The 13115-nt window shown below is 41.3% G+C and overlaps 1 protein-coding gene across 3 annotated transcripts in view; it reads left to right on the forward strand.

Moving 5' to 3' along the window:
* NAXD (NAD(P)HX dehydratase) overlaps positions 1–13115 on the forward strand; it is a 53179-nt gene that overhangs the window by 18913 nt on the left and 21151 nt on the right. For all 3 annotated transcript variants that reach the window (XM_065058539.1, XM_065058556.1, XM_065058548.1), the window contains one exon: positions 4665–4773. In XM_065058539.1, the coding sequence (XP_064914611.1) occupies positions 4665–4773 (109 nt within the window). The remainder of the gene's footprint in view (positions 1–4664; positions 4774–13115) is intronic.

Raw genomic sequence — 13115 nt, forward strand, 5'->3', positions numbered from 1 at the left:
AGCAAAAAGTTTTGACTTACAGTTTTTATTTTCTAAATTAGCTTTTTAAAAGTTATTGTAAGAGACACCGAATTTGTGCATTAAAAGGCAACAGTGAGACTACACAGTGCTGAATCCAGCAGTTACTGCCGGGAGCACTATAACCAGAGCAGTGCTGCTCCTGTGTGCAAAAATTATTGAGGTGGCAAGACGAGGAATTTTTTCAGGGCATATTGATTTTGGTTTAGCAGAAAATATCTAAGGCTACCAGTAATTCACAATTTTGTCCTCACCATTTCAGAGACTTGGTGCTGTTTAATTTGAAGAATCTTTACAGATATTGCCATGGAAATTACTTTTATCAATATGTTCCGGAGGCAGAGAAAAGAGCAAAAAGATAAATGTGCAAGGTGCTGAACACCATACTTTGGCCCTGTGTACACAGGAGCTTCAAGGAAGTCAGATGACAAGGCTGTTTTGTCTCTCTGCCCAAAATATCAGAGTCTTGTCAGCCTCTGTGGAGTAAAGCTTTGTCTCTCTGTCCCCTAGCTCTCACTAATAGCCGAGGAAGGCTGATCAGGTAAACATCTGTGGGGTCCTTTTTCATAGTGTGCTACCCTGTAAGACTCTCTGCCCTTGCTTATTTGTACAGATTTGCTTTGACTAATGGACAATGCGTAAAGTTGATCGATTGTTGACGTTAGCTTTAGACTCTTTCTTACCTACTAAACTTCACACATACGAAACAAGTTACAGAAGCTCATTCAGTTTTCCTTATTAATGATTTTGTTGTCTTGCAGTTGCTATTGACATATTTGTCCGGTGATAGTTCCTTTTCTGTCTGCAGTCAGAGCTTTATCATTTGCTTTCCAGTCTTTCAGGAAGCTTTTGGCGGTTGGAGGGGTGTTGGTTGGTTGATCGATTGAGCAACAGTGAGCTGTCATAGGCTAGATTTTCATCAGAATGGCATTTGATAACATGTCAACATAACACGTAGTGCTTAACTGGAAATGAAGTAACTGTTTGATCTGTTCATTCCCTGCAGATGTACAGCTGTGGTCTGTCACCAAAATCTTTAATTTCACACATCTGCACAATGGTACTGTAGCTCACTCTCCATGTTTACAGGTGTTACTGCTTGGATTCAGCTTTCAAAAGTATTCCTGTTGCGTGTGTTTATGGTACAGAGTTTGTGTTTTCAAATTATGGGAAAACCAGGCTGTGTCCCAGACTCTTGCCCCATCACCTTCCAAAAAAGCTTACCTTATTTTGGGAAATCCCTGATGTTCATTTAATCAAAGGCTCTCTCAGAGGTTGTTACCCTCTTCTCAGAAATTCAAATGCTGTTTTCTCTTGGCCTTGCAAAAGATTTTCTGACATCTCTTAATATTAGCTTTGTTCTTTAAGATAGGGGTATTGCATTGTGGTTCCTGTTTTGGAAAAAAGCCAAGTCATGTACTGTAAGGCTCTGAACCTCTGAAGGCAACGCTGATTCTTGCTTACGTGGTCCCTTTCTGTCAAAGCCTGAAGATTGCATCTTGTTCTTCATACCTCATGCCTTTCTAGATACTTTTTTTTTTTTTCAATACAGTGCTAATTTCAATTGTGCATGCATGTCTTGGGCAGTGGAGGTGATAATTAAATGGAGAGGCTTGAAATCAGGTTAGTAATCAGGCAGAGAAATTGGTGTAAAGGGACAAAGGAAGTTAACAACATTATTTGTGTGAGCATAGTGTACAGCAAACAGCTGAGGACCTGTCTTGTCTTCTCTGCTGGTGCCTCCGAACTATTTTTTTTCTCCTGGTTTGGAATGAAAGACAAAGAGTAACACATATGGGGTTTTTCTAGGAAACTAGACACTGCCAAGGAGTATTTATTCCCAGGTACTGAAACGTGATGATCTCTACTGGCAAATGATCCAAGTGGTCCTTGGCAAGGTTTTTGCCCATGCCAACCAGCCTTTCCCAACACCTTCTTTCGCTGGGGAGAACTGCTGTGGTCCAGGGTTTCTGCCTGAGGGTGTAGAGCCCAGCTGGCCTCAGTGTCAGAGAACTCTTCTGGGCAGGTTTAAATGTTATGTGTAGGCTGTAGCTGTTAAGAGCTGGAAGAGTTTCTGTCTTTGTGCTGAACACCATGATCAGGAACATTCAAGGTGATCGCCCTTCCTGAAGAAAGTTATGTGTTGAACATTTGTACCTTGTCAGCTTTAAAATGCTGCTGCTTTGGTGTCTGCATGTGGGAATAAACTGTAAGATGACACAGTAGCCCTTCCATGTTCAGTGAAGCTGTAGATAAAGGTTATTTGTAAGGTGTCCTTAGCCGCGTAACTACAGCTGTTGTGAACATCCAGTGTCTTAAAGGGAGGTTGGTGTGCTGCTTCTCTGAGGCAGTACTTGTTCTGCTTTCTTTATGAAAGTACTTGTACTTGTTCTGCTTTCTTTTCTTTTTACAGCTGATTTTGCAATGTAATAGTCATTATCACCATTTTAAATCTCTTGGCCCTTCATATGCCTTGGGTTACGTCTTGATGTGAAGTTGCAAAGGAGTTATGTGAATGAAATGTTTGTAAAATGCTTTGAAGATAAAAAGCTCTACAGTAGGTTTTTATTATTACCAGAGGCAAAGTGAGTGGGAGTGGCTTAATGTTGGACTCTTCATTTCCCGAGAGGTGTCTTTGTTTTGAAGAGTGCACATTATCAATTTGATTTGAGACAAAATTATCTTACTTCAGTCCTGAATATCAATAAATTGGCACACTTTCTACCTTGAGATTATTTGCATGGGGTATTTGTAAAAGACCAGAGCAGTTATGGTACTGTCTATGGCTCTGTCCTTCACTTACATTGAATGGAACATTTATTTAAGGTATTTGCTTCTACTATCCAAAGATAATTTGAATCTGATCCATTCAAGCATCCTTATATACAGCTGTATTCTTATATCTGTATGATATATAGATATATGTGAGATACTTATTTGAGAAAAATATATTCAAGATATGTATTGCTCTTCTAGAGATGAAATCCATTTCAATGTGTAAATAGAAAAGGGATCTGCATTCAGAAATGGTGATGTTTTATTGGCTGGGTTCACAGGCAGTTTTTCACACGGTCAACACACCACATATAAAAGAACTGGGTTTTTTTTAAACAGTGCTTTAAATATTTCTTGGATCATTTTTATTTCCAGCCTGTATCTACATCATAAACTGATAGCTGGCAAAAAAAAAACCCAGTGAGCTGTTTGGCAAGTCACGATCTCCGACCATTTCCTTGTGAGCAGGAGGAGAGGGGGAGCTGCATGGTTCAAATGGAAATTCAGCTTCAGCTTGCTGAGCGGGCGACCACTTCAGGGGCACCAATGATGTCCTCACGTGGTTCCTCATCTCCCTTGCCCTTGCAGCAGGGTCATCGCTCCCACCCCGCAGCCTTGTTTTGGCAGAGCCATTGTGTGTTGTCAGCATCGGGCGCCTTTGGGGATTTCTGGAGCAGCTCTTCCGGGCGGAGGGACAGACAGGAGGCACCGCGTCCCTTGACGCGCTCCAGCCTCGCTCGGTCCAGCTGCAAAAGCTTTGGGCTCCTGCCTGGCACTCGCAGAAATCGTGGTGGAATTTGCTGATGCTGCCAGACGTGAGCTAAGCACTCGTTCCCAAGCGGTGTGTCCTGTCCGGACAGCTGTTGGTTGTGAAAAACACACACGGGCTTTCATCCGTAATAACAGAGCTTTGTTGAAGTATTGCAAGCTCAAAATATTCTGTGTGATACTACCAAATACTACCCCCTTTGCTTAGCCTGTAGGGAGCTTTATTCCCCGTGCTTCAGGTAAAATGTTCATTTATTGTCATCATTTATGACAGAGGTGGGGAGGGAGGGAGGATAAATTTTCCCTCTGAACTGCCAGTAAGGATTAACTGACATTGTTGGGCAGCGCTTTCAAAATATTCTGACCTATTTACACAACAAAACTGATCAGAACAAAATAAATAGTTCTGGTCAGCGGCTGAATGCTGTATTGTGGCAGCTATATTTGGCAGCGGATTTGCTCATAATTTTTCCAATGTAGACAAAACCCGAATGCTACAGAAATCTTAAGCATTATGAGCAGATAATACCCTCGCTGAATAGCTCGATTCTCCTGTTGCCTTTTGGGGAAAGGGGATAGTTTGGCCATAATTCAGTTGGAACAAATGCTTATGAAGCAACTGCCAAAAAAGCGTATGAGTAGATTTTATCATTTTGCCATGCAGCATAATAAATAATTGCATCATTTCCAGCAAGCTGCAGTATATACCTGCAAGATGATAGATCTCTCTCCGAGGTATAATCTCTGCAAAGAAGCATTAAATAGGGAATTATGACAGAATGTAAGAATTCTTGGTTTCCTGCTTTTTTTAATGATTATTATTATTTTATTATTTTGTAACAACTGTAGTGGAACTTGCAATTATCTTCCTCATTTTAATTTGGTATCCCCTGAGAAATAAATTGAGATAAATGTTTCATTTTTGCTATTTGGACAATCATTTGTTATTTCTTGGGTCACAGATTTTTGGTAGTTTGAAGGATAAAGTTGCCTGAGACTCAAGATAGGAAATATCTGTTTCTATCTTGCACCTTCTACTCAGATTCTGAGCATACTAAAATGAAGCCTTTTTAAACTTCTCTTTTGTTCCCAATTCCATTTAGTGATAGTCCCAATGCTGTCCATGAGGTGGAAAAGTGGTTACCACGACTGCACTCAGTTGTCATAGGACCTGGCTTAGGTAGAGATGAAGTTCTACTTGAGAACGCTAAGGTAATGTGTATATTGATGTTTTATTCTGTGACTTTATGTTGAATTTTATTAACCAGTTTCCTGTCCTTTACATTATTACTCAAATGGTTTTGATAGAGTTACTAAATAACAAATTTAATAAAATATTGTTGACTGAAAATTACAGCTGTTATTCATGGTCTTCATTATTAAACTGCAAGTATCACTTTGAATTTTAGGTACCCATATGTTGTTTTGATTTGCTTTTATTTTGATTGTGAAAGTTGCTAATTAAGAAATAGATTTTGACATCTCTAGAAAAAGGGCTCTGCATTTTCTTTGGTGCAGAGCATCTGTACTGTAAGAATATGAATGTGGATTTGAGCTCCGAATTTTCAGAACGGCATTTGACAATTTGTATCAAGAGGTACCAAAGAACAGGGTCTGTGTCTCCTTGCCATAAGAAGTGATACTCTTAATTATAAAATGCTGCAGATTTCTACTCTGGATAAAGAGGTAATCTTGTTTTCTGTCAAACCTTAGTGGAGACCTGAAAACAGGAGGTTAAATAGTTCTGTACTCTAAATAATATGTACTTACATCATCTTCCAGACGATGGGTTGCATTACTGTCAACACATCTTTGTATGTTCAAAGTATATCTTTTAGTCTAATATCAATCTGATTTTGTACACTTTTTTTTTTTTCCTGAGAAGTGTTACGGAATTAATCAGTGGTACTAACAAGTGGAATTAATATAATTTACAGAAAAGTTGACAGTTGCATAATGAAACTGCAAGACAGGGGAGGCAAGAGACTGAATACCACATTATCCAAGCAGTTTAGAGTATCCTGAGAGCTATGGAGGGTTGTTTTGTTAGGCTTTTGTTAGAGAAAGTTGCTGCTGGCACTCTTTGCTGCTTTAATTCTCCTTCTGTTTCCAAAAAAATTTTGGTTTATGATATAGAGGTGCAAAACTAATACAGAGCATGAATTCAGAAAGAAAGAAAAGATACATTTATTACAGCTGATCAAGAGATTGAATTCTATTCTGAATGAAAAATTTCAACAGATTTTATTCTTTTTTGAAAAGGTTTTTTCACAATTCTTTTTACAGAAAAAAAAATTGGGCAATGATTTTTTTCTTGGTTTTTAAACAATTTTTCTTTTCTAAATGAAAACAACTTTAAACAAAAGAAAATAAGAATTCATTTAGAATATCTAAGACATCTAACATAAGCTTCTTTAATATCAGAATTCCATCTAGGTTTTATAAATATCTGTCAATGTGTTTATTACGGAAGTATCTGGAAGATTCCTTGATTATATCTATTTTTTCATCACTGCTAAAACCAATTTTGGTTTCTTAGTGAATTACAAGCATGCTTTTACTTCAGGCTGTCTGTTCTGTGTGAGCTAGCTTAAAGAAACTAAGTAGGCAACAAAGACAAGGCGTTTGGAAGTTCCTTCATGCTAGAATCTCAGGCCATGTTCACATGAGCCGTGGATCTGAGTTTATTAACTTCAAGTCACATTGAAGTTCAAGTTCTTTGTCTTCACTGTAATTACGTAGGTGTTCATTAGTTACCCAGTGGTGATTTTTTAATAGGTAATTGTGGACAAGTGAATGCTGGTTGTCTGCTTGAGGAAGACTGGTGCTTCTCTGTGCTGGGGAAAGGCTGAGTCTTCCTCTTGCTTCAGCAGTGAATTTTAATATTCGTATCGCTCTTCACCTTCAAGAAGAAAAGCCGGTGTTGATAGCGTTGCTATTTTAAACTTTTATATGAGGCTGGCTTGGTATATTATTTTCTGTTTTCACTTGAAGCTAAGCTCAGCATGCTGTCATATGGAGGGAAGGCTGAGATGTTAGATTAGTGTCTAATTTCTGGTCAGCATTTTGTATCAGAGTCGCAGGGGCCATGGGAGAGAGCTCCCCCTCCTCTTCCTCCTGCTGCCCCATTAAAGTGCTGAGGCATAGTGATCTGTCACCTCTCTGATGCTGGTCTGATGTCAGTTCTTGTCAGTGTTGTGTCCACACATTGCCAATGAGTGTGCTTGTCCAAACAGTCATGTGTTTGCACTGCTTCACTCTTCTGAGCATTGAGAAATTCAGATAGTAATCCAGTAAACTGAAATTTCTGGTATACAGCCTGTGGACAGTGGTTTGTGGTGGAACAGGCTGAGTACTTGTAGACCAGATAATGCATCTTCTCTCTCCGGACCAAAGAATGCTTTATTTCCTCAGCATCTTTACTGTGTCACCTGCCTCCCTCATGCTGAATGTCTGCAGTGTGTACACTGTGGCATTTCAGCTCCTTTAAACAGCCTGATGGAAAAGAAGCACCTTATGATCAGTTTCCTTTTATTATTTTTTTTTTGAGAGCATAGTGATACTCTTTGAACATGTACTTATTGGCTTCCTGTGATTGTCTCATGTGGCTATAATTCCACTTACAAGTACTGTTACAAGAAGACACAAGTTAAATTGTTCTCGCATATGCCAGTTGTGTGAGTCTGTGCCAAAACCCTCACATACTGTTCCTCAGTTGCCTGGGTTAGGGCTGGTGCTCTGTCAGAGCTTCTTAGCCATGGGTTTGCAGGACCAGGAGGTACAGTTTCAGAAAAATGGCCTAAGGAAAGCATTTATTGTGTGCTAATACCTGTGCAACTGGATCCCATGTAGATGTGACGATTCTAGTCGTGGCCTGGTTAGACCCTCCAACTCTGGAGCAAATAAGCCATCCAGGCTATTTCTCTTCAAAAGAAAGGAACAAAACCATGTTTCTTCCTCACTACTTAACTCTGGAGTTTGCAGATTGAAGCATCTCTGCTCCCTGTTCTACTTCAGACTTCCAAAATGCTGTTATCACATCTGGTGTGGAACTTGGCCATCACAGCCAGCAGCCTTGTAGGCCACATTGGGCCAGTTTTCCCCTTTCAGTGTCCATGGTGGATTCTGGCCAGAGACGACAGTACCATTACCTCCCGGAGTTCCCCTCAGCTGATATGCTGCTGGTGGTGGTTTAGACTCTGTTGAGAAAGAGTTTATTTAGCTGCCACGTGGAATCAAGGCCAAGGTCCCTGCGACTGTCCTCTGTCAGCGCTTAAAAGCAGAGTATTTCCGAAGTTATTGGATGTTCTCCTCTTGTTCACACAGCAGCAATACTGTGTCCCTATCTTATCCACCCACCACAGCATTTTTAATTCAGCCATTCCAGGGATGTTTGCACTTCTGGTCTATTTTGATCTGATTTTTCTTACAGCCTGAGGCTTGGAAGTAGGGGAATTCCTGCCTGTACCTTCAAGAGCTGTTCCTCAGATTTGTGAGAGAACCAGGTTCCTTTCCTGCAGAGTGATGAGTGCAGCTCTTGAGAGGAGTTTGGAAAGAATATTAAATTCCTTGCATAGCCCTCTGGGAGAGGAGACGATGCTGCCTAATCCTCCGGGGTGTTCTGCCTCCTGCTGCCACCTAGCAGTTACAGGCTTAGCTGTGGCCTTTATCCAGACTCTTGTCACGTCCTTTCCCCTTCTGGCATGAATGTGGTGTTCTGTCAAATGTTCTGCTTCTGAGTTAGGTGAATCTTTAATGGATACATTAACTGGCTTTGCGGTCAAATGGACTGATACAGAATTGTTAGTGGAATGGTAGTTACTGTTGGGTTTGGGTAGAGAAAAGCATTGATCCTTGCAAAGAGCCCTGTCCTTAACTGAAGTAAGACTTCGATGTTGGAATCGTCTTTGTCACTGGGCTCCTTGCCTCTCTCCCTGAAGTGGTAGCACCAAATTCTGGACCCTGCCACTCCAGTCTTGCTGTGTTTCGTTTTGCAGCAGCAGGGTTAGATTGTTGTTCTCAGCAGAGCATGCTTGCTTCCCTCCTGGAAGACAGGTAATAATGAATGGCAAGAATGGCGCTGTTTAACTCAGATTACATGGTAAAATCAACTGGGTCCTCAAACCACACACTTGCTCCTCTTGCTCAATTCCCAATCTTTGTTTTAGCTCCAGGAAAACGTCCTGAATACTAGCCTGGGTTGTTCTTTTGGCTCAGGCCCTGCCTAGCTGCCATCTATACCTATTTCTGTTTCTCTTTCCCCAACCCTCTTGCCTTGCAGTGCTACCCTCAGCCAGTCATTTACCCTTAGAGATCCCTGCTATCTGTTGGGATATAAATTTCAGAAATCTCATTTTCCACCCCTAGTGTCATCATGTCAAGGTTGTGTGGAAATGTCTTGGCTGTAGGTAAATGTCTCGCAAAGCGTGGGAGAGGTTTGGGCTCCTGTCGTGGATTACCTGCATCAAGTGTGCCCAGAGAGAGCCCTTTTGAAATTTTGTCTTTCAAATGGGTTCTTGGTTCAGTTTCAGCTGAGGTATCAGCCTTTCTGTGTTTGCTTTTGGTTAGCTGGATTAATTGCCCCCCTTGAAGCCTCCTGCTTTGAGGATTTAGGCAACACTTTCACAGCCTTAATAAATCATGAGAACGGGACCAGGTGCTTCAGTACGTTATTTGCATTAGCTTTTGCAAGATCAAGAGGACTACCTTTTGTTGTCGTAGCAGTCTGTTAAAGCTAAATCTGCTGCAGTGGGCCTTGTGAAGTATTTTCCTCTTCATACCTGAACAACCTCCAGGTTCAGTGTGTACCAAGTGTAAGACACCTGAGAAGCATGCCAGGCTAATGCTACAGTTGGTAGATTATTGTCTGTGGTAACTACTACCATACACGAATATGAACAACAGGGTGATGAGGCACTGGAGCAGGTTGCGCAGAGAAGTTGTGGATGTTACATCCCAGGAAGTGTTCAAGGCCAGGCTGGATGGGGCTTTGAGCAGCCTGGTTTGGTGGAAGGTGTCCCTGCCTATGCTGGGGAGCTTGAACTAGATGATCTTCAAGGGCCCTTCCAACCCAAACCATTCTATGATTCTACGTGTTACTCTTTGGAATCACTGCTCATGTCAACTCAAGAAACCAGAAAAATTATTTACAAGAAGCTTAATTCTTCAGCGTGTGTCAGGTGCATTTGCTTCCTGCCCTGCTTATACCCTCTGGAAAGTACTCTGCTGGTTCTTGCTGGGAGGATTCAGCACTTCATCAGTAACTGAAGTAGCAGTGAGGACACACCACTTGCTGCTCTCAGCCCTCAGCTAGGAGGAGGTGAGGTGGATGGAGTCTTGTGCCTGTGATACTGCAGAGGCAAAAACCAGAGAGCGTGTACGTGCACCCACTGTGAGAATGTGTGTGTAAACTGTAGAATCATAGAATCGTCTCGTTTGGAAGAGACCCTCAGAATCACTGAGTCCAACCATAACCTAACTCTGGCTCTAAACCATGTCCCTAAGATCCTTGTCTAAATGCCTTTTAAACACCTCCAGGGATGGTAACCCCACCACTTCCCTGGGCAGCCTGTTCCAATGCTTCACAACTATCTTAATGAACAATTTTTTTCCTAATATCCAATTTAAACTGCCCCTGCTGCAACCTGAGGCCATTTCCTCTCATTCTATCACTTGTCACCTGGGAGAAGAGACCAACCCCCTCCACGCTACAACCTCCTTTCAGGTGGTTGCAGAGAGGGATAAGGTCTCCCTTCAGCCTCCTTTTCTCCAGGCTAAACAGCCCCAGTTCCCTCAGCCGCTCCTCATCAGACTTGTGCTCCAGACCCCTCACCAGCTTCATCACCCTCCTTTGCACTCTCTCTAGTACTTCTCTCAGCCTCCACCCAATCTCCAGAATTGATGTCTATACCGTAAGTAGTACCCAGTGAAAAAGTACTCTGTTACTGGGCAAGCCACCTTGCTTTCAAACAGCCTGATGAGAGTCAGAATTTGTGTACATCTTCACTGAAGATGAGGCAGCTGCTGGGACAAGATGCAGTTCTTTCTCTGTGATGTTGGTACTTGGTGCAGATGAAGCTTGGGAATGCCAGCTCGAGGCAGAGATCTTCTTGGTTGAGCTAAGAACTATTGCTGCTTGTGCTAAGAACTATTAGTATTCTGTGGGTTCCTCACAAGTATCTTGATTAGAAAAACAGTGTTTGAAAATACACTAACAGGACCTTAAAGACAGGTTTATGCAGCTTGCAAGCAAAATTTATTTTTTTAATATGTGTAATGGATCTTGATGAAAGTCATTCACAGTCAAGTGGGATGTTTATTTGCTTTCTGTGTGTAGGCGTATAGTGTTGTTTAATTTGATTTTCATACTTAAAAGCATTTGTAAACAAAACACTGGAACTGGATACTTTTTCAACTCTTTGTGAGCATCATTCAGCCAGAAACCCTAAAAAGAAATTGGCAGTGATAAATTCCGGAGTTCACTTAAAGTTTATGTTTTTTTATTTTAAGACAAAATGCCAACAGCTGACCATGAGTATCTTAAGCCAAATGTAACATTAACATAATCAACTATAAATTGTAAACCTTGTAGATTTTGGTGAGTGCAAATGTTCAGCGGATGAGACAGCATAAGAAAGTGCCTTTAATTATTCTGATTTAGATTTTTCACTTTGGAATTGCTTAAGATGGTGTTGAATGTATTTAGGGATAGAAGTATATAACTGTAGCTTCTCAAGTGGTGTTTGGTTGATCATAAACTGGGGGTGGGAATAGCTGAGAAGGAATGGTGTGGTTTTTTGCATAACTAAGACAGTATTTCAGAGGATTTTACTTCGTTTTCTTGTATTCCTTATATTCAGGCATTACTTTCAATTATGTCACTGCTTTAAGAATTTAGCATATGATCGAGACAGATATTAAGAAACTGTTAGGTGTAGTTTTCCTCAGAGTTTGACAGCAAGTGATCTACTTTGAACTCAAAAGGGGAATCTACAAATGGATCATTCTCCCCCCTTTTTTTAACATAAAACTGTTTTGATTGGCAGCCTTCTACAGCATCTTCAGCTCTGTTAATTGTAACACCAGCTTTTAACATTTCCCAAAGCATTAAATGGGTTTGATGATGTAGTGGTGTACTCTTTAAAGTCATTCTTACCCTCTGCCTGACTTAAATGAAGTATTTTCCTGTGCACCTGAAAATCTGTTTTGGAAAACAGGGCCTAGCATGTGGCATAACAGTTAAGAGAGAAAAGGCCCAGTTAAATTGGATGGAGCATAAACCATGAGATAAAGAAGCTATTTGTTTCAAAGAAAGGATATTCCTCTCTGTTATGTGACTCTTTATTCAAGTAATATTAGTGGTGGTAATTTCTTATGTGAGGTTTGAGAGTTTAGTGGAGTGATTAATGAGCTAGTGAGAGTTATGCATACAGGAACAGATAAAGTAAAACTGAGGCAATTAGGCTAGTGAAAGGTGATTTGTATAAATCCTGTTTACAGAGTGAGATTTTGATTGACGTTGCTGAGTTTGGCAAGGAGGATGAGTTCTTGTATTGGTTTGTGGAAGGTAATAAAAGTAAGTTTCAGAGTTAACTCTGTGTTTCCACCAGTGGGTAAATAAAAAAACCCAAACCAGTCACTGAAAATATGGCTCTAATGTGAAGAATCTCAAATAGTGGAACTCCAGTTTTAACATTTTTCAAATCTTGCTGTATCAAGCATATTCTATTCAGGGAAGCTTCTCCCCCCTGCCAGCCCTGACTGCAGCCTTGAGCGCAGCCTGAGCTTGGGATATTTGCCCACCTCTAGCTGTGCAAGATTACAAACTTCTGCTTGCCAAGCCCATTTTCCAAGCATCTCCACCACCGAGGTGCAGCCTGACCTCTATGCAGCTGAGTCCCTGCTAACTCTGCATTTATCCAGGCTGAAAGTGAGGAATACAGAAATGCTTCCTAGGGATTTCAGTGCCTATTTGTAGGAATCGGTTTGCAGTGTGTTGAGGTCAAACTTTTTGGTTCCTCCCGGGCACCTTGAGGAGGAGGGTGCGCAGAAGCACTTCCAGCTGCAGCATTTACAGGGAAATTTCTGGCTATTTTTTCCCTTTTATATCTCTGTTCCAGACAAAACTATAGATTCAGAGTTACTGGAGGAGAGCAGCGTCCGTGTGGAAAATACAAGCAGTTGAAAGGGGCATTTCAACAGCAGTTTCTGATCCTAGCTTTCAGGAGAGGGTTCTTTGTAAAAGGGGCTGCTATTCCTTTTTGATTATTTAAGGTTGCGTGAGACCTAACCAGTGCCAAGTTATGCACATTTGCACATCTCTGCCAAATGAGAAGCTTGTCCCTCTTGCTGCCTTGAGTCTGGCAGCTCCAGCTGAGGCAGCCAGGAGCCCAGGTCAATCCAGTGTTGTCACATCAGAAGCTCGGGCTGGAGCAGTGGAGCTGAGCTGTGCTGTCAGTCACCGGTATGTAACCAGCATTCCAGAAGGTAGAGTTTAAGGTTTTAGAGAACTCTTGTTTAAAGGACTTGACCTGCTTAGCAGCTCTCCTAAAATA

The sequence above is a fragment of the Columba livia genome, chromosome 1 (assembly GCF_036013475.1).
Source record: "Columba livia isolate bColLiv1 breed racing homer chromosome 1, bColLiv1.pat.W.v2, whole genome shotgun sequence".
NCBI lineage: Eukaryota > Metazoa > Chordata > Aves > Columbiformes > Columbidae > Columba > Columba livia.